At 40.2% G+C, this 21,738-nt stretch overlaps 1 protein-coding gene across 1 annotated transcript; it reads left to right on the top strand.

Moving 5' to 3' along the window:
• The first annotated feature begins 658 nt into the window (after nucleotides 1-658).
• Nucleotides 659-19,734, top strand: dapl1 (death associated protein like 1). The gene is made up of 5 exons (XM_003226442.4): nucleotides 659-815; nucleotides 8,527-8,614; nucleotides 10,842-10,880; nucleotides 16,537-16,597; nucleotides 19,469-19,734. The coding sequence occupies exons 1-5, from the start codon at nucleotides 755-757 to the stop codon at nucleotides 19,586-19,588; spliced, it is 369 nt and encodes a 122-aa protein (XP_003226490.1). The 5' UTR covers nucleotides 659-754; the 3' UTR covers nucleotides 19,589-19,734.
• Nucleotides 19,735-21,738: the final 2,004 nt, after the last annotated feature.

Genomic DNA, 21,738 nt, shown 5'->3' with positions numbered 1-21,738 from the left:
ACAGCAACCCAGCCAAAGCATACCCTCCTCATTTTAAGAGTCTAAGGCGAATGGAAACAGCCTACAACTCCTATTGGCGCTAGCCAGCAAGGTCGGTGGCAAGGGATTGTGGGAATTGTAGTCCAAAAAACGTGGCGAATACTGGTTTCCTACCACACATGTAATTATGAAATATGATTTTTTCCCTCCTGGAGTCAATCAATTCCATGTACGAATACCAGGTGCTGCAGACTCTATTTCAAAGGAAGGAAACAGGCAAACACAACTCTTCCCCAAGAAAAAACCCTGTATGGAATTACAGTAGACAGCGTTTTCCCTTGACTACAACCCCCAGAATCCTTTCCCACTGGCTGTACTGGCTGAGGCTTCTGGGAAATGAAGTCCAAGGAAGCCTCTCTGGAAGGGAAATGGTCCCCACTTCCGGTCTGAAACTAGAGAAAAACAAAGCGGGATTTCTGACCCAGTTATTTGTTCAAAGTTCGATTGGAGGGAGGATTAAAGTAGTGTGGAAGTACAACTCCCACCTGGAGTGGCCTGGGTGCTGGAAGTTGTAGTCCTGAGCACTCAGTGAGTCCTAGGGATGATTGGCAAGTAAGTTGTTGTTGTTTAAAGCGCTTTGGGTTCGGCCACGCCCCCTTTCAATGGGGGCCACGCCCCTTTTCTAGTAGCCACGCCCCCTCCGAGACGCGTCCCTATAAAGAGAGAGCCCGCCTCCTTCGAGAGGAAAGAGCGCTGAATTCGCAGTCTGATCGCCATGACTCAGGTGGAAGCGTCCGCACCGCCCTCCCCGCTGAAAGGGGGCCACTCCCCCGCAGGTGAGAAAAGAGACGGTCATGGGGTGCGTCCGCACTGCGGAATTAACGCAGTTTTGACACCGCTTTAACTGCCAAGGGGGACGGGAGTCGCAGTTTGGAGAGGCACCAGCGTTCTTTGGCCTTGTGCAGACCTTGTCAAACTCCCAGCACTCCCTGTGGCAGTTAAAGCGGTGTCAAACCGCAGTGTAGATGCACCCCAAGTTGAACTGCTTGGGAGCAGAAGTCATAAATATCTTGGAGAAGGGAGCCAGGACTCGACATGAAAAGCCATTCATGCTTCCTATATAAATCTTGGAAACATAGCTTGAATATTATACACCAGGCATGGGCAGACTTGGGCCCTCCCTTCAGGTGTTTTGGACTTCAACTCCCAGCATTCCTCACGGCCTCAGGCCCCTTCCTTTTCCCCCTCAGCCGCTTAAGCAGCTGAGGGGGAAAAGGAAAGGGCCTGAGGCCGTGAGGAATGCTGGGAGTTGAAGTCCAAAACACCTGAAGGGAGAGCCCATGTCTGCCCATGCCTGTTACACACTATATTTATAACCACTTTGTGGGAGAAAAATATGGGGAAGGCTTTGGGAAGGTTATGGGTGGGACTGTGAGTTTTCATGGCAATTTGAAGTGTATTTATTTTATTTTAATCTGTTTTTACCACACTCTCCTATTTCACTATTTTTAAACTTTTTAATTGCACTTTTTAAACTTAACAAAAGTGTGGAGTGTAACCCGCCTTGAGTCCCCACTTGGAAAAAAGGCGGGGTATAAAGAATGTTAATAATAATAGGGTTGTTGTCAGTTTTCTGGGCTGTATGGCTATGTTCCAGAAGCATTCTCTCCTGACGTTTCTCCCACATATGACAGGCATCTTCAGAAGTGAAATCTGTTGGAAACATGGCAAGTGGGAATTATATATCTGGAATGTCCAGGGTATGAGAAAGAGCTGTTGTCTGTTGGGGGAAAGTGTGAATGTTGCAATTGGCCACCTTGATTAGCATTGAATAGCCTGGCAGCTTTAAAGCCTGACTGCTTTCTGCCTGGGTGAATCTTTTGTTGAGAGGTGTAAAGGTTTCCCCTGACGTTAAGTCCAGTCATGTCTGACTCTGGGAGTTGGTGCTCATCTCCATTTCTAAGCCGAAGAGCCTGCGTTGTCCGTAGACACCTCCAAGGTCATGTGGCCGGCATGACTGCATGGAGCGTCGTTACCTTGGCATGTTTTTGAACTGCTAGGTTGGCAGGAGCTGGAGCTAACAGCGGCCTCTCACGCCGCTCCTGGGGTTTGAACCTGGGACCTTTCGGTCTCCAGCTCAGTGCTTTAACGCACTTCGCCACTGGGGCTCCTTGAGAGGTGTTAGCTGTCCCTGATTTGTTCATGTCTGGAATTCCTCTGTTTTCAGAGTGTTGTTCTTTATTTACTGTCCTGATTTTAGAGTTTTTAAATACTGGTAGCCAGATTTTATTTTCATGGTTTCTTCCTTTTTGTTGAATTTGCCCCCATGCGTATGGATCATAATTGTTAAAGTGGTGCAGCATATCTGTGTTCTCACATAATATGCTGTGTCCAGGTTGGTTCAGCAAGTGCTCTGCCATGGCTGACGTCTCTAGTTCAGTTAGTTTGCAGTGCCTTTCATGTTCCTTGATTTGTGGTTTCTGAACAACCCTCAGAAAATGGAAATTCCAGACAAGAAACAATCACAGCCAGCCAGCGCCTCCCAACAAAATATTCCTCCAGGCAAGGATCAGCCAGATTTTGAAGCTGCAAGGCTTTTCAATGCTAATCAAGCTGGCCAATTGAAACATTCACATTTGCCTCCAACAAACAAGAGTTCTTTCCCTGGACCTTCTGCAAATATATAAACCTCCCTTGTCTAGTTTCCAACAAACCTCACAACCTCTGAGGATTCCTGCCATAGATGTGGGCAAAACGTCAGGAGAGAATGCTTCTGGAACATGGCCATACAGCCCAGAAAACTCGCAGCAACCCAGTGATTGAGGCCATGAAAGCCTTCAACAGCACAGTTAATAATAATAATAATAATAATAATAATAATAATAATAATAATAATAATAGAACCATGGGAAAGCAGTGGGATCCTGCTCAGTCTCAACCAGCTCAATGGACTATTTTGGAGCTTTCTTTCCAGCCTGTAGCTGTTGTGTTACCCCATGTATTGCACTGCCTAGTATCCAGGTGGTCAAATGAAGCGTAATTTGAAAGAATGGTGCATTTATTTTGTTTCCATTGGTACAGCATTTCCTTTCTCAGATTCTTTTCTCATTTCCATTGCCATCTCCTCCCTGCTTTAAAAAACATTAACATGAATAGAAAAGCTGGATATTGCTGAGTGATATAGCTGCTTTGAGTCTCCTAGTAGACAGAAAAAGCAGGATATAAATCAGGCATGGGCAAACTTTGCCCCTCCAGGTATTTTGGACGATGGCTCCTACAATTCCTAACAGTAGGCTGTAGTTGTAGTCTAAAGTGCATGGAGAACCAGAGTTTGGTCATACCTGGTATAAATAAACATAATAGCAACATTGATGCACACTTGTGCAGTTTTGCAGCAGACCCAGTGTGCTCTCCTAACTTTTTCCTTACTAGAGAACTTTGGACAGCAGTCAGTTGCCTCCCCTTTGGAAGCTCCCCAAGAGTACAATGGCTAAGAAAGGGCTTGTTTATATCTCATTGGTGCCATAAAAATTGGTTGCGTAACTCCCAGAATGAAGGGGAGGGCATGAAGCCCAGCATCAGGATCCAGAGTATCCGACACACTTTAAAATTGTGAAGTTACACATGCTCAGTTAGTTATTCTGCAGACAATAGAAATGTACCAGGCATCAGCTTCAATGTAATGCAAGGCTGGACTATTTTTGCCCTCCAGTCACTCTGTATAATATAGCTCCCCTAAGGCTAAAACATTTTCATTCAGACAGGCTTTTAAAGACTGAATCTGATGTGTGCTGCATGGTGTTGCAATTTCTAACAGTTTTTACTTATTTTTTAAATGCAATTTTAAGTTACTTGTTTTAATACTTGTGTTTTGTAGTTTTTCAATTGTGTTGTGTTTTAAGACTAATAGAACCATAGAGTTGGAAGAGACTACAAGGGCCATCCTGTCCGACTCCTGCTATGCAGGACACACGAGGATGTGAGCCATAACAACAATAATAACAGCAACAACTCCCATGATCCCTTGTCAACCGTCTATGCTGATTTTGGAGTGAAAGTCCAAAACATGAGGGCAAGGAGCAGTCCCAAGATTCCTGCCTTTGGCTCAGTGGTTGCTGAGTAGTAGCATTGCCGTTTTGGCAGGCAATAAATTGTGATACATAACTCCATCATACACTCATCCTGTGCAAGCCCAAAGCCCAGTTCTCTGGCTAATGTGGAATTAATACAGTTTGACACTACTTCAACTGCCATGACTCAATCATATGGGATCCTAGGAGTTGTAGTTTGGTGAGGCAAGAGCACGATTTGGCAGAGAAAACTGATGACTGTAGAAGTACAACTCCTGTGATTCCATAGCATTGAGCCATGGCACTTAAAAGTGGTGCCAAACTGTATTTATGAATTCTGCAGAACAGAAATATCCTAGCAGTCAATATCCCACTGTCACAATCTTTCCTTCCTATAGGGACCTCCAGATAATTGCAACTCCCACTGACCTCTGCTGTTATCTCTAAAAGCACCTGGAAGACATAAAGTTGAGAAAACAAATCCAAGTGTTCTTACTTATCTGTCTCCCTTGAGCTGTGCAGTGGTACTTGCTTAGGACTGTTGTTGTGTGCTTTTAAATTGTTTCCAACCTGTGACAGACCCTTCATGGGATTTTCTTGGCAAGTTTTGTCCAGAAGAGGTTTGTCGTTGTGCTTCCTCTGAGGCTGAGATAATGTCACTTGGACAAGGGCAGCCATTGGTTTCATAGCTGAGCAAGGATTTGAACCCTGGTCTCCAAAGTCATAGCCCAAAACTCAGACCACTACACTACCTTCAAATTTGCCTTAAGTTTAAATCCCTACTAAAGGCTAAATGCTACAGTTCATTTTAACATTATTATTCTTTTAATTACAGTAGAGTCTCACTTATCCAACACTCGCTTATCCAACGTTCTGGATTATCCAATGCATTTTTGTAGTCAATGTTTTCAATACATTGTGATATTTTGGTGCTAAATTTGTAAATACAGTAATTACTACATAGTATTACTGCGTATTGAACTACTTTTTCTGTCAAATTTGTTGTATAACATGATGTTTTGATGCTTAATTTGTAAAATCATAATGTAATTTGATTTTTAATAGGCTTTTCCTTAATCCCTCCTTATTATCCAACATATTTGCTTATCCAATGTTCTGCCGGCCCATTTATGTTGGATAAGTGAGACTCTACTGTATTATTACACTATGTAGCACAATTTTTGTTCCTGGGTTATAAATGTCATTTCCTAATTAGTTCTATTATAAAACCATGCAAAAGGTTTATTAAACTGCAAAATAGTTGTTTTTATGGGACTTCCTGCAGCACCTTTTGCTATAGTTTTTCAGTGAATAGCTCATCAATTCAACATAGTTTGTGGCAGCCACAAAAACAAAGTTTCTGGAGTATAACTACTTTCAAAGTACATATCGCACAACTGAACAGAATATAACACTTTCAAACAAGGAACAGAACCTTTTTCAAATTTTGTTACATAGTAAAGGTAAATGTTTTCCCCTGACATTAAGTCTAGTTGTATCTGACTCTGAGGGTTGATGTTCATCTCCATTGCTAAGCCAAAGAGCCGCCATAGACACCTCCAATGACCTCCATGACTGCATGGAGCAGCGTTAAATAGTATTATTACTATTAGTACACCGGTTTCCTCTCAGGATCAAGATTTTTTTGCAGGGAGAGCATGGGTACTGTACTTGTCAGAAGTGTAGGATGAAAACAAATTAAACATTTGTTTACTGATTGTGCTATGAATTCAAGTCTGAAGGAATTGCATTCTGATTTTTCAGTGTGTCTAAAATCTCATAAGCACTGAAACAATTTTTATAAAACTTCACATCTGAATTGCCACTGCCATCCACACAACTCATCTTGTAACTCTTCCTTTGTGCTATGAACTTCTTTCAAGAAGATGCTGTGATACTTAATCAATGTGTCCCCAGTTCTCTTTAAGAATATCCAAATCTGACTTAATAAATAAGAAACCTTTAAAACTAGAAAAGCACAACAGCTGATGAAAAAAAGAGATCTGGTTAAACAATACCAATAAAATTTCAGCAAAGATGTGTATTAAAGCCTGAACCATTAACCTTGAATTTATCTCATTCTGAAGGACACTTGGTACATGGAAAGGTCACTTGCTTTTCTTTGCGGAGCCTTTCATTTAACCCCTTAGTTTTCCCTCCTCATGGCTGAAATGGAATAAAATGCATATTCAGCAAATTATATAGATTTAATGTACGTACTATGTTACTTAGTCTGCATACTGTGTTTATTCTACATACTATCTTATATGTTGCCTATGTTATGTAGATTGAGAACTAAGGGGATAAACTTTATTTCTCTCCTTTCAGCTATGAAAAAGGAGAACTGTTAAACTTTCTCCTTTATTGCAAAATTAGAGCAAGGGAGGTTGATCCAGGTGGGATGCACCATTACATCTACTGAACTATTATTCTCACTCTGCTTTTTGAGGGGGCTAAATTCCTCTAGCAGGAATTTAATTGTGGCAGCTTTGGCAGGGAACCAGTTGTGGAAATGTGCCTCCCTACCTATATGTGGTGGACTTGACTTAGTTGAGACATCTGCCTTATTTATTTCAGACTGAAAAAGAAAGTAAAGTCTAAATCCATAGTACAGGCAATCCCTGAGTTACAAACATCCGACTTACAAAAGACTCATAGTTCAGAACGAGAGTGAGACAACAGGAAGTGAGAGAAATCTACCCCTTGGAAGGGAAATTGATTCCTGGAAGAGTTATCATGGGGAAAAGGTTTCTCCACTGAAGCTTTACCATCAATTTTGTTTCCACAATAAGCCACATTCTTCAAAATTATCACAAGGATATAAAGTGACATGAAGTCTTCTGAACAGGGGTATGGATGGCAAAACAAGCACCACAAGTGTGTTAACCCTTCCCTATGCTATCCAAAGCTTATAAATGTGTGTGTGTGTGGAGTTACACTTTAAAAATGTACCTGTAGAAAGATTATAAAATGTATTTGGATATCAAACTGAACTTCATATGGGTGTAATTGTTAACAAAGCAAGATAGGAAATCAAGTCCTGTTTGGAAGCAGTGAAACTGTTTAAAAACTTTTTGACTCACACTGAGTAGGCTATGCCACCTTGTTTCTACACCTCCTACACTTTGTTTCCGAAAATGTATAGTTCATAACCAACCAACTTGTTCACAAATTGAACCAGGGTTCAGATGTGTATTAAAAATGAGATAATTCAACCTAGGTTCTGTTTTCCCTTTTAAATAGCATTAGATACTTTTTTGCAGTATCTATATGCTATGCAAGAGTAATGTATTTAGACAGTTTTTCTAAAGTATTTCTGCACGGTTCTGAAGATGAATTTGTCTGACATTGCTCAACATTGAAACTGTTGCTGCTGCTTTAATTGGTGCTAATTGGTTTTCAGATTGACAGGCGTGTTAACAGAACATAATTACTTGGTAGGGCATATCTGAATATCGGTGTTCTCACTGCTTTCATGAGAATTACCTTTTCAAGTTTCCAGATTATCTTGGTTGGATACATTCAGTGCTGTTTGTCATGGAGTTTGTTCACATCTGAGGAAGATGGCAGAGGTGACAACTTGAAAGCTGCATCTAGAAAACAAAAATCTCATTACAACTCGTATCACTGCAAGGCAGTGGCCTTGATGGGATTGTGCAGGGAGGGGGGATGTGAAAGAAATGTGATAGCCATGACTAACTGTATTGTGAACAGGTCAACCAACACTTAATATGACTGTAACACAAATGCACAAATGTCCTTTCATGAAATCAAAAGGGAGAGTGTTAAGCGTGATTGTGAATGTGGCCTCATGTCCATTGTACATCAGAACCTAAATCCAGTTGGTAATCCCTACTAGAAGATAACTGCTGAAGCAAGTCAATGCTTAGGCAAATCCCATTGATTCAATGGACTAATCTAGTTGAGACTAGCAGTAGGGTTCATGTCCAAATTCCAGGCATCAGGTGTTTGTTTTGGCATCTCCATGCAAGTCTTGTAAAAAGTCTTGCTTGGAGCCTAGAAGTTATCATTCCTACATCCTAAAATACCGACTGCCCATTTGCTAGAGACTCAGGACCACTGCAATGGTGGAAAAACCACAAATTAAAATAACCCAGTTTTTGAAACCTGAGAGGGCATCTCTCTAGGAAACTCTAGGTCCTCCAGTCTAACCCTATGATTGACCTCTAGTGAAAATTGACCATAGAATTGTCCTGGAGGGTCTATAGAATTTTATAGAACCTTTTAAATTAAATAAAATCTGCAAGTAATAAAATCTTTTATGGATTTTATAACTTATAGATTTTATTTAAAATGTAATGACTATAGTTATGCATTAAATATGAAGGAGATTACTGGTTTTTGTACATGTTTCTGAATGCATATTCAGCAGAATTGTTCTTGTTTTGGCTTCAGCCTGGGCAGTTACTTGTGAAAACAGACTTGTAATGCACGATCTCACAATTTTTCTCTACAGTCAAAGCTGGAGGTATGAGAGTTTCCAAGAAGGTGGAAAATGCACCTGCAGAGAAAAAATCCAAATTGTCTGGGAAGGAAAAGACAAAGTATGTGCACTTTTATACGTGTCTCATTGTGTTTCTGAGATTTTGGTGTGTGAAGAGCAGAGGGATACTAATATTGAGTGCTATCATTAAAAATAATACTAACACAGCAAACCAGTGGAAGTAATGTCAAGGAAACCAGAAAGAAAATAAATCAGAACATGTTAAGTGTGAAAAAACTGCATGTTGGGTATTTTTAAAAAAATATCCGAAGTGCAAGAGATGCTCACAGTTCAACTCAAAGATGCAGTTTAGCTGGAGAGAGCGGCCAGTGGTTGTATGGCAGTAGGAAATAAAACTGGGGCAAGTGGCACTTTATATAGAGCACTGGAGAATCATAATTTAGCTGCCAAGAACTATTCCCTGTATTTCAGCTTAACAAACAAGTTCAGTGAGTATGACAGTCAGGTGTCTTAAGAACACCTAGGAGTAGGAAGGATATGGATTGCTTGGGCATAAGCATAGTGCACCATGTGCACCATGTGTGATCCATCCTATTTAGTACACCCTTCACTTTAAGTCTCCCATTTTGTGAGGAGGAGATAAAGAGGAGTCAGTGTAAAGGGATACTTTTAACAATAAAGTTTTGTAACCTCATTTGCTTTCGCTTAAAAGAACTCACTAGCATAGAAGTACTCCACAAAACCATAAATAATAAAGAATTTGTTTATTGTAGCTGAGTCTTCTGAAAGATAATTATGTTGGAACTGTAGGACTGTAATATCTTGAGAATTCAAATCCACACTATGGCAGCTAGTTTGTGCTAAAAGACATGACCTTTAATTTCTCTGAGATTTAAGGGTGAGCAAGTTCAGGCAAGAATATGCAAAGCTGTAAAGATGGTAAGACATTGGTGGAACAAATCACTGCCCTTGTTATTCACAAAATTTACACCAACATGAAATGAACTGGCGTGAAAGATCTGGGTGGAAAGCTTAGTACTCTGGTGTATAGGAGGGTGTCAGATGATAAAGCGATTGCAACCTTTAGGAAAATAGATGAAGACTGGCACCTTCACATTAATAGACTTGGTTTGCTCAAAACCATTCCTACTGACACAAGTGTAAGAGCTGTGTGGAGAACTATTTCTCAGACTGTCTGATGTGATGACTAATTCTTTTCCAATGTGCCAGAACCAGTACCATATTTTTGCCCATGAGCTGCATTCTTTCTTCCACAGAAAATAAATATTTGTGTGATGTGACAAAATGGATACATAGTCGACTAGAATATAGTATGATTACTGTTGTAATAATCTAATTTGACGTTTCTCAACTTGGAGGTTGGGACCCCTGGGGGGGGGGTGTTGCACGAGAGGGGAGTGTCAGAGGGGTCGCCAAAAACCATCAGAAAATACATATTTCTGATGGTCTTAGGAACTCCTTTGGCAGAGAAGACTGAAGATCTCTCTGCCAAATTTGGTTCAGATCCATCGTTGTTTGGATTCACAGTTCTCTTCAGATGTAGGTGAACTACATCTTCCCTAAATCACTGTCAATTTCGCCTAAATCCCTCCAGTATTTTCTGTGGGTCATGGGGGTTCTGTGTGGGAAGTTTGGCCCAATTCTATTGTTGGTTGGGGTTCAAGGGGCTCTTTGATTGTAGATGAACTATAAATCCCAGGAACTACAACTTCCAAATATCAAGGGATATTTTCCCCAAACTCCACCAGTGTTCACATTTGTGCATATTGAGTATTCGTGCCAAGTTTGGTCCAGATCCATCATTGTTTCGAGTCCACAGTGCTCCCTGGATGTAGGTGAACTACAACTCCAATGCCCACCAAAACCAAACAGTATTTTCTGTTGGTCGTGGGAGTTCTGTGTGCCAAGTTTAGTTCAATTCCATTGTTGGTGGAGTTCATTCAGAATGCTCTTTGATTGTAGGTGAACTATAAATCCCAGCAACTACAACTTCCAAATGACAAAATCATTCCCCCCTCCCCCCAACTCCACCAGTATTGAAATTTGGGCATATTGGGTATTTGTGCCAAATTTGGTCTAGTGAATGAAAATACATCCTTCATAGCAGATATTTTCATTACAATTCACAACAATAGCAAAATTACAGTTAATAAAGTAGCAATGAAAATAATTTTATGATTGGGGGCCACCACAACATGAGAAACAGTATTAAGGGGTTGTAGCATTAAGAAGGTTGAGAACCACTGATCTAATTCTTTTTAGAGAAGACATTCATAGTTTGATATTTTTCTTCATTTTTTTTCAAGGGGCCATCCCTCATCTTCTCCAGGAAACACCATGGCCAGGTATGTGACATTCATTTCATTATCAATGATGTTTGCTTTGTGGGACTACTAGACTGTCAAGGATCTCACCGACTGTGGTGAAGTCATTGAAGTTGCAGCATAGTTCCACAAGGAATAATTTCAAAGGTTTTTAAATACAAACTTTACAACGACAGTCGGTAGAAGGTCAACAGAGAGTGGAAGGGTTTGCATTTGCAAAAGGTTTAAGGGGAAAGATACTGATATTTATAGTTTTATGTCCCCTTACATACCATAAACCTAAGATTTGATGTGCACATGATCTGGAGTTGTCTGCCACAATGTGTGAAATGCATAGTATAATATTGGGATCCTTAATAATCTCAGAGTGTCCTCCCAGGATGCAATGCCTGCTAAATATGCCAGCATGTAAGTATATTGTAGCAAATTTCACCAAGCAAATACGCTCAAATTATTCTTCTTGCTCAGAAAGGCCACTGACATACAGATTCAACTCATGGCTCCTCTTTCTTCTTCTCCTCCTCCTCCTCCTTTTCCTTCTTTTTTTTCTTTTTTTCTGAGTTCTACCTCAGTTTAGGCATCACCTGTTAAAGATCTAAATTGCTGCGGTTTCAATTTTTCTGAAACTACAAAGAATTTCAAATTACTAGGTTGCAGTAGCTCCACCCTGAAATTCTGGAATTTCCTTTAAACTCTATTCTTCATGCTTTTGGCATCAAGGGAGATTCTCAAATAACCTGACACGTCGCCAAATACCATTGAAAACTAAAGTTGGTTGAGGCAATGTTCTTGCGGAACATTCATGATGAAGTCCAGAACATATTTTAATCCATAATATAAATGTTTTTGCCAGAGAGTGTAAATGCAAATAAAAATGACTTTGGAAAGTTTAAATGATGGGTGAGTGATGGAATGATAAACCTTAGCCTGCTTACAAGTCAGTTATTGCACTTTATCACTGTTCCTTACCCTTTATGGTTTTAGTGTTTAGTGTTTACTGAGATTGCTCCTCCGCCCCTATTTTTGATCGCCCTTATACCTCCTAAGAGACCTATTCAGAGTCCTACACAATTTTACCCTCTGAATGTTTAGTTATTATTGTTGTCCTGGTTTTAATTCTGTTGGTGTGTTTTTATTGTTTTATTTAGTTATAATGTTTTTAATTGATTGTTCTGTGTTTTAACTTGTGTTGTTGGGCTTGTACCCATGTGAGCCACCCCAAGTCCCTTCGGGGAGATGGAGGCGGGATACAAAAATAAAGTTGCTGTTGTTGTTATCATTGTTGTTATTGCTATTATTATATTGACACAACGACGTTGTATGACACAGCAAACAAGATAGATATGCTGGATTTCATATCACAAAATCACAAGTCGAACACTTCCCAAGCATCTAGGACTGTGTGATGTATTTTCGGATGATGCGTGCAGATCCCAGTAGGGTGGCCTTTTGCAGTTGGCAGATCGTGATTTTGTCAATGTCTATTGTTTCCAAATGCCGGCTGAGATCTTTTGGGACGGCACCCAGTGTGCCCATCACCACCGGGACCACCTGCACTGGTTTCTGCCAGAGTCTATGAAGTTCAATCTTGAGGTCCTGATAGCGGCTGAGTTTTTCCTGTTGTTTTTCATCAATGCGACTGTCACCTGGGATGGCGACATCAATGATCCAAACCTTTTTCTTTTCCACAACTGTGATGTCTGGTGTGTTGTGTTCCAGAACTTTGTCAGTCTGGATTCGGAAGTCCCACAGTATCTTTGCGTGTTCATTTTCCACAACCTTTGCTGGTTTGTGATCCCACCAGTTCTTTTCTGCTGGGAGGTGGTACTTGAGACATAAGTTCCAATGGATCATTTGGGCCACATAGTTGTGCCTCTGTTTGTAGTCTGTCTGTGCGATTTTCTTACAGCAGCTGAGGATATGATCAATGGTTTTGTCAGCTATTATTATTATTATTATTATTATTATTATTATTATTATTATTATTATTATTAAACTAAAAGTAGATACCTTAATGGCTTGTAAGCCATGCCCTCTCCCAACTTCTTTGACTTCCTTTCTTCCTAAAATAAATCCAGCTGTGAAAGTTGCATCATTACCAGTCTCATTTCTTTAAAAGTCAGTGTTCACAAATGTTGTTCACATCTCAATAATTCTGCTGTTAGCTGTATTCTGGATAATTGAGTGATACTGCTCAGTATTATTGATAGCTCTCTTGGTTGAGGGAGGAGCTGCCACTTGCTCTCTATAGAGCTACAGCACAGGTTCCTCCCTTCCAGACTCTCTTGCCAAACATCTGTCTCGCCTTTTCACCTCACCTTGAACGCCAAACTTAACATGAGTCAGGGTTGTTGTGTGTTTTCCAGGCTATATGGCCATGCTCCAGAAGCATTCTCTCCTGGTGTTTCGCCCACATCTATGGCAGGCATCTTCAGAGGAGAGAATGCTTCAGGAACATGGCCATACAGCCTGGAAAGCACACAACAACCCTGTGATTCTGACCATGAAAGCCTTCGACAACACTTTGAACGTGAGTCAACAGTGTGATGGAGCAGCTCAAAAAAGCCAATGTGATTCAAGTCTGCATCAATAGAATTATAGTGTCTAGATTGAGAGAAGTCATAGTCCCACTCTATTCTGCGATGGTCAGACCTCACCTGGAATACTGTGACCAGTTCTGGGCACTGCAATTCAAGAAGGATATTGAAAACCTAGAACATGTTCATTGAAGGGCAACCAAAACCATCAAAAGCATGGAAATCATGCCCTGTGAGGGGTAGCTGAGGGAGCTGGGTATGTTTAAGCTAGAAAAGAGCAGGGGGCGTGAAAGGATATACTGAGGTTAACACAAGCTTGTTTTCTGCTGTTCTGGAGACTAGGACACAATGGAGCAATTGATTTAAATTGTAGGAATAGAGATTCCACCTAAACACTTGCAAGAATTTCCTGACAGTAAGAAGCTGTTCGACACTAGAAAATGCTGCCTGGGAGGGTGATGGAGTCACTTTCTCTGGGGGTTTTTAAGTAGAGGCTGGATATCCATCTGTTGGGGTGCTTTGTGTTTTCCTGTGTAGCAGAATGGGATTGGACTGGAGGGCCCTTGTGGTCTCTTTCAACCCTACAATTATATGAAAAGAAAATTCTTCAATCATTTGATTTTCCTTTTTAAATTTATATTCCATCTTTCTTCTCAGGGGCCAAAGGAAAATTATTTTCTTTCCCCTGCCCCTTTTATTTCAAGAGCAGTGCTTTAAGGTGGGTCATGCTAAAAGGCAGGGATTGTTCTAAGCTCATTTTGTGAGTTGTGGCTTGCTTCTAAATAGACATGTGTGGGGTTGTACTATAAATAAACTACAACTGCTCCTGTAGAGAGTTATGGCAAAGGTGGAATAGTTTAGCAAAAGTTTCTGTGCTACTTGACATTGATAGTGCACAAGATCTGTTCTTGTTTTGAAAAAGGATGCCTGGAGAACTGCAAGTGTTTTGTAAAATTCTTTGGCAGTCTAAACGAACAGTACCAAAAGGTCTTTTTATTTTCCTCTGAGGCAAATGTTTATCTGAGGTAAAACCTCACACACAAGAATAACTATTGTGGTCTACCTCTCACCATGAAAACATTATTCCTGGAGCTGAGGTCATTCATTTCCTCTGCACAAAACTTCACGCCTGTTAAACACTTTATTCCCATTAGGCAGTGGCCTATTAAAATGGGGGAATTTGGTAAAGATACACCAACTAAAATCTGTCAATGGCTCAACTTTAGCTCCATACAACAAAAAGGAACAGCTCATATCTGTTCTTATTAGGTAAGGGCCTGAGACCTACTGTTCTCTTGTGTTCAATACACTAGGTCAGCTAAACCTTAGGTCCATCTTTCAGCAACATAAGAACTAGATATCAATGGGTAAAAACTAGAAATATTAGAAAAAATAGGAACAGTTCACAAACTACTTGGATTTATTACATACATGTAGATTTTGCTGTATCATGCCCATAGTAAATAGTGTATTTGAAAGATGGGTGCTTCATCCAGGGCATTTTACTTCTTGGCTTACTTAAATCGTCTGGTGTATACTTCGATTGTTCTTCAGAGAAGCGTAGAATTTGTTACCCAGTCCCTCCTGTCACTTGTGTGCCTTTTGAGTTGACTGGATACACCATCTATTCCCAACATAACAATCTATTTGGGACTATAGCTCTCTTTCACCCCAGCCAGCATATTCTATTATGAGGGATGGCCCTAGTTGTAGTCCAAAATATCTGGACATCTTGTAGAAGGCTGGAATAGCCAACATTTACTTGAAGATGACTGACCAAGGAGGTTTCATCTAGCAAAAGCATGTGATTGGTTCTTCCTGGTAAGGATGATACAGGTTGAGTATCCCTTTTCTGAAATACTTGACACCAAATTTGTTTGGATTACAGAATACCCATGCGGGTAAAAGGTAAAGGTTTCCCCTGACGTTAAGTCCAGTCATGTCTGACTCTGCGGGTAGGTGCTCATCTCCATTTCTAAGCCGAAGAGCCGGCGTTGTCCATAGACACCTCCAAGGTCATGTGACCGGCATGACTGCATGGAGCGCTGTTACCTTCCCGCCGGAGCGGTACCTATTGATTTACTCACATTGGCATGTTTTCGAACTGCTAAGTTGGCAGAAGCTGGAGCTAACAGCGGGCACTCACTCCACTCCCGGGATTTGAACCTGTGACCTTTTGGTCTGCAAGTTCCGCAGCTCAGTGCTTTAACACACTTCTCTGCCGGGGCTCCTATGTGGGACTAAAGTCTAAATATGAAATTCATTCATTTTTCATATCACCCTTATACACAGTCCGGATGTAATTTTATGCAATACTTTCAATAAACTTATGCATGAAACAAAGTTTGTGTACACTGAACTATCAAGCTTGAAAGTTGTCACTATCTGAGCCACTCCTGTCTACAATTTGGATTTTAGAATTCCAGATAAGTGATGTTCAACATGTAATGACACCGGAAAAGCGTGGAATTAATTCTTTGCTCCCGTTATAGCCCAGTCTTGATGACCCCTCCAGTAGCTGCAGTATAATCAACAATGACCAAATACACAAGGGCTGATCTGTCTTCCCCTTAAATTGGTCTATGGAGCAAAGTGGAAGTAACCACTATCAGCCCTCCACAGGACCTCCATGAAAGTAAGAAAAGAAAGAAAGAAAACTGAGAGAACACCTTTCTAGGGCTTTCTGTGTCTTCCAGCACAACGTTGTGATCAATTCCCACTTGAAGAAAGAATTGTGTTGGAGGAGCTGGAGATTTCTAGAGAAGTATTCTGTCTAGAAATCTCTAGGCCTTCAAGCATGACCAGAGGAAAATGAACATAGAATCACATTGGAGCAGTGGTTCTCAGCCTGGGGTCTCCAGATGTTTTTGGCATACAGCTCCCAGAAATTCCAGCCAGTTTACCAGCTGTTAGGATTTCTGGGAGTTGAAGGCCAAAAACATCTGGGGACCCAGGTTGAGAAACCAGTGCAGTGGAGAACCTAGAGAGACAATTTTAATCCATTAATAATTAAATCCACAAAAGTCAAATTCCTCACATAATGAAGAATTACTGCACCATGCAGGTTAGAGGTCAACATGAATGGTATTATGAATGCCCAGACCCTGATTAACATCTGTTTTGTTGTTTTTGCTTCACAGCTCTGTGAATGTCCTAAAAATGCAGAGTATGGGTGTCTTGCTGGCAGACACACTGGAGAAAGTAAGTTTCTTATATATATAAGAACATTACTCGAAATACCATTTTGGGGGGAGTAGACACATTGATCTGTAGCAAGAGCAACAAAGAACCTTGGGGTATCTTAATAAAACCTGTTGTCAGAACTCTTTTCTGAACTACATCCTGAAGATGGCTGTTTGGGGTTAAGCCAATGACCACTACATATAAAGCAAAGCTGTGTGGAACAGCAGCAAGTGATAGAAATGGTTACCCGTTATTGTGACACTTGTTCATGTGCATGGTACAGACATGTCTCAAATCCAAGAATTGTGTGTACTTTTTTCCTTTTATGGCCTCTTTTATTCCATTCAAACCAGAGTAACTAGAAAATATTCTGCAGGTGTAGAACATATAGAGCACAGCTGGAGTAGTGCCAGAAATATTGCAAGTCTTATCCCAGCATAAATCTTTCATTTGGCGTCACTTTTATCTGTGTGTGTGTGTTACAAAATTACAGATAGAAGGGTCAGCCTTTCCTCCATTCCTTCCTTCAGCAACAATTCAAGATCCCCTGTGGCACCTTAAGAAACCAAGAGTCTCATTCTATAAGCTTTAATGCACTTGATGTGCTTTAATGCTACTTACACACATACACCTGCCAATGGAAAATATTAACTCCTGAATTGGGCTGAAGTGCATTAAGCCTGATGGAATGAGAGTGTTGGCAGAGGATCTTGAATGGCTGCTGAAATGAAGGTGCGCAGGAAGGAAAATCGAGGATTGACCCCCCTATCTGTAATTCTATACTTTGTGACTGAAGGGACTGGCATAAAGAATGCAATGTTTCCTCTGCCTGCAAAGCACTGAAATGCTGCTTCTTTGGATGTGGAAAACATGCTGGGACAAAACTCGTAGCAATTCTGGCACAGTTCAAGCTGTGTGCTTCATTTTACACATCTGCAGAATGTTTCCTGGTTACTCAGTATGAATAAATCGAACTAATCCTCGTATGTGACCTGAAGCTTTGAGATTTTGAAACAGGAATTAATTTGACTCCTTACTACAAACATCAAATGCTGCTCCCCTTCTCTTTCCTGCCAGCTAACCCCTTTCCCCTTGCCGCTCACTGGCTTTCTTGTATTTGTAGTAATGAGGGTGAGAGGTGTTTTCGATTTCAGAATGAGTGACAGTTCAGAAGGCACAATCTGAAGGTGGAATCTGTGTGAACAGCTGTTAAGTGTTTTAGGACTGATCAATAGAAGGAATTATTCCTCTAATAACGGGGTAAAAAGAGTTTGAATTCAAAGGACATTCAATTAATTTTATTTGGTTTTGGTACATTTTCAATTATACAGAAGTCATAAATACAGTCACAACACCACATCCCATCTGATCTTGGGAGCAAAGTAAGGCCAGGCCTGGTTGGTACTTGGAAAGGACACTATCATAGAATATTGGCTTAGTGCTATGGAATCGTGGGATTTGATGTTTGGTGAGGCACCAGCACTGATTGTCAGAGAATGCAAAAAACCCTGTAAAACTACAACTCCCATGAATCCATCACACTGAGCCACAGCAGTTGAAGTGGCATCAAACTACACTAATTCTAGAATGTAGATGCATCCTTAGACAGAAATATACTTTCTGGGAAATTATTTCCCATTACTAGTTAGACCACTCATTTTGGACTTTCTAGAGCAGTGGTTCCCAGCCTTTTTTTTTTTTTTTTACCGGGGACCACTCTCCAACATTAGTACCAAAAGAGTTACAAATCAGTTTTTGGTCAACTTTAGATTCAGTTTGGTTATTTGGGGTGCTGATTTAGATAATTGCATCAGATAGACCACATCTCTGCTTTCTGATACAGAATTTCACCATCTGCTTACCCACAGAAAACCATATTAAATCATCTAGAGCTGATGTGATCTATCCAATGTAATTTTCTGAATCAGCTCCCAAAATAACTCCAAGAACAGGCTTAAAAGCGAAGACACCAAGAAAAAAAATTCACCTACATGTCTTGTGGACTTAATTTTAGGTCTCTCGGCCCACACATTGGGAACTATTGTTCTAGAGCAACCTGTGGCCCTCCATGTGTTTTGAACTTCAGCTCCCTGAATTCCTGACCATTGGACAAGCTCGCCAGGGCTTCTGGGAGTTGGAGTCCCAAACACCTGGAGAACCACAAGTTGCTCTAGAACAGTGTTTCTCAAATTCTGCTCCTCCAGATGTTTTGGACTTCAGCTTCCACAATTCCAAACAGCTGGTAAACTGGCTGGACTTTCTGGGAGCTGAAGTCCAAAACACCTGGAGAACCACAGGATATTACAAGGCTATATATGTGGGAGTGTCAAGGCAAGAACTATGCCATGTGTTAGCTCCAATTTGTTGACAATATGCAAAGGGAGTCAACATTGGAAAACATTCATTTGGCAGCTATTCTCCTGCCCTGTTGGCCTTGCTCTTCAGAGGGGGAAATATCAGTAAAGGTGGTTATGAAACAAGAACACCTGAGATGGGGAGAATTAGGCAAAAGACACCATCGCATGCCTACATTCATAATCATCTGATGTTTCCCTTCCCTGTGTTATTCAAAGGAACAAAATGTTCCCCCTGTGTGGGAGGTATCTTTGTTGCAATTTTTCATTCTATATTTATATTCCGTTTATCAATCTGTTTCCCGCTTGGTTCTCCCCCTGTTGTTAACATTATTCTCTCTTCACGGGGCTATTTCCCTAATGGTGTTTATCTATAAATGGTAATGTCTTCGATGATTCCATCAGTGTTCTTAGACTAGTCAAAAAATTGAATGCAAACTGATAAATAAACGTCTTCTGCCAGGTTGGATTTTATTGTTGATAGTTGGTTCTTGGGTATTCTTCCATTAAGATTCTCACTTCTTATTCTTTACAGTTTGCACATAAACTTCCGCCAGCTGCCTCACAAGTAGCGCATCAAAAGCCACGACCCACACTGGAGAAGACTATATTGCCCAAAAGGATGTGCATTATTCAGCAGCCTTCGAAATGTTAAAAAGATGTAGAATAAAATATTCATATAGTTGACAGACTTGCTCGTAACGAAACAGTACTTAGCTAAGCAAGCAGTAAATTGACCAAATGGTTGAAGCAGTTTCTCCTTTGTATTTTTCTTGCAATAAAATTGCATATTCACTTGTTTTCATTGAAAGTATTTTTTCATACTTTTTATGGGCTATAAGATTATTTTAAGACTGTCAAACCACCTTATTATAGCAGTTAGAGCTTAGAATAGGTGAACAATTTCTTGTAAGTCCTATCCTTAAACAGAGAGAATTGCGTGGCTCTTCATTCATACTGCAAAACAGAAGATTGCCCACTTGAAAAATATGCAAAAGCTTTCCAACCTCTAGCGAAATGTGTAAACTCGTTAGACATATAAATAAAATGGATCTTTCCTGGGACATTGTAATTGTAGTGCTAGGATTCAGACTTATTTTGGAAAAGCCTATCTTCTGACTGTTAGCACCACAGCATTAGATGTATTGACTTAAGTCTATTAGTGTGTTTAATTTTGCTTTTCTTCTGGTGTGATTTCCCAAGTTAATCCCTACATTTAATCAAGACTTTTGCTATATGTTATACAATATACTTAAGTGGTTATATTCAGATCCTTTTATAATGCTGTAGTATTTGGGATTCCAACAGGATAAAAAGAAGGCCTTAAAGGACTTTTATTCCAAATTCCATGTGCTTAAAAGGCAACATTTATTTTCTATACTGTAATGGGCAATAAATAATATAATACATAATTTGGGTTGTGTGTGTGTTCAACCAAGTAGCTTCAAGGCCTGCTGCTGTGCGAAGAACCATTGGCTACAGCAGAACTCTAAACTATAACATGAAGAATCTGCAAGAGAATGTTTGCTGGGATGTGAAAAGGTGGAGTTGGTTTCCAAAAGGTACTAAATCCATCTGAACCAATTTTACGGGTATCAAAAAGTGCTGAGGATATGCATTCTTTTGCTATAAAATGCAATTTTCCAAGCCCTGGACTACACCAATTTGATACATTTTGATAGTTGTGATCTGGATTAAAGTTCTATTCCTAGCCAAAAATATGTTGCCAATTATAACTCATTTTTTATTTTATTTTTTAAATTTGGCACCTTTTGGATGATGGTGCAGCTGGTTAAACCGCTGAGCTACTGAACTTGCTGACTGAAAGCTTGGTTCAAATCCGGTGAGTGGGGTGAGCTCCCACTGTTAGCCCCAGCTTCTGCCAACCTAGCAGTTTGAAAACATGCAAATGTGAGTAGATCAATAGGTTCTGCTCTGGCGGGAAAGTAAAAGCGCCCCATGTAGTCACACCAGCCACATGACCTTGGAGGTGTCTACGGACAATGCCGGCTCTTCAGCTTAGAAATGGAGATGAGCACCAACCCCCAGAGTCGGACATGACTAGACTTAATGTCAGGAGAAAACCTTCACCTTTACTTTATCTTTTGGAAACAAATTCCACAAATGAAAGCATGTAGCATGAGGAATGTGTTATCCCTGACCACTTCCTTATTAAATGTAAACTTTCTATATATTAAATGTAGACAATTTGCTATCTACCACATATACTTGTATATTAAAACAAATGAACGTAAACACACGGGTTGACTACAATTTGAGGCACTTGAACAGTGGTGCCATTTTTTAAAATACTTTTTATTGCAAAGATTGTAAGCAACAATGTTACATTTCCTTTCACAACTAAATATCCTTTTTTCTTAATACAGTAAAAGCCAATTGACAACGAAGGGCGAGCAGGGAGGTCAGACGGGGTAAAAAAGGAAAGGGGAAAGAGGGAGAAAAACACACACACACACACACACATAAAATTTATAAACATAGTTGCTATAATTTCCCTACTACTTCCCGAGCCCATGCCGTGACACTTTTAATTTTTCCCTTTTACTTTATTCTTTGTGATTGCATACACTTGCCTTTTAGAATCGCCCTGGGCTTCTCAATAGTCCAATTTTATATACATATTTATTTTTTCTTTTTCTAGGTAGTCTATCAGTGGTTTCCAATCGGTTCTATTATTTGTTACTCTATCCTGGGCCAGTTTTTGTGTAAAGAGGTCCATGTTCATAATGTCTAATACTTTTGAAATCCATTTTTCAGTACTGGGAATTTCTTCAATTTTCCATC

This window comes from Anolis carolinensis, chromosome 1 (genome assembly GCF_035594765.1).
Source record: "Anolis carolinensis isolate JA03-04 chromosome 1, rAnoCar3.1.pri, whole genome shotgun sequence".
NCBI lineage: Eukaryota > Metazoa > Chordata > Lepidosauria > Squamata > Dactyloidae > Anolis > Anolis carolinensis.
This window is presented reverse-complemented; position numbering and strand designations above follow the sequence as displayed.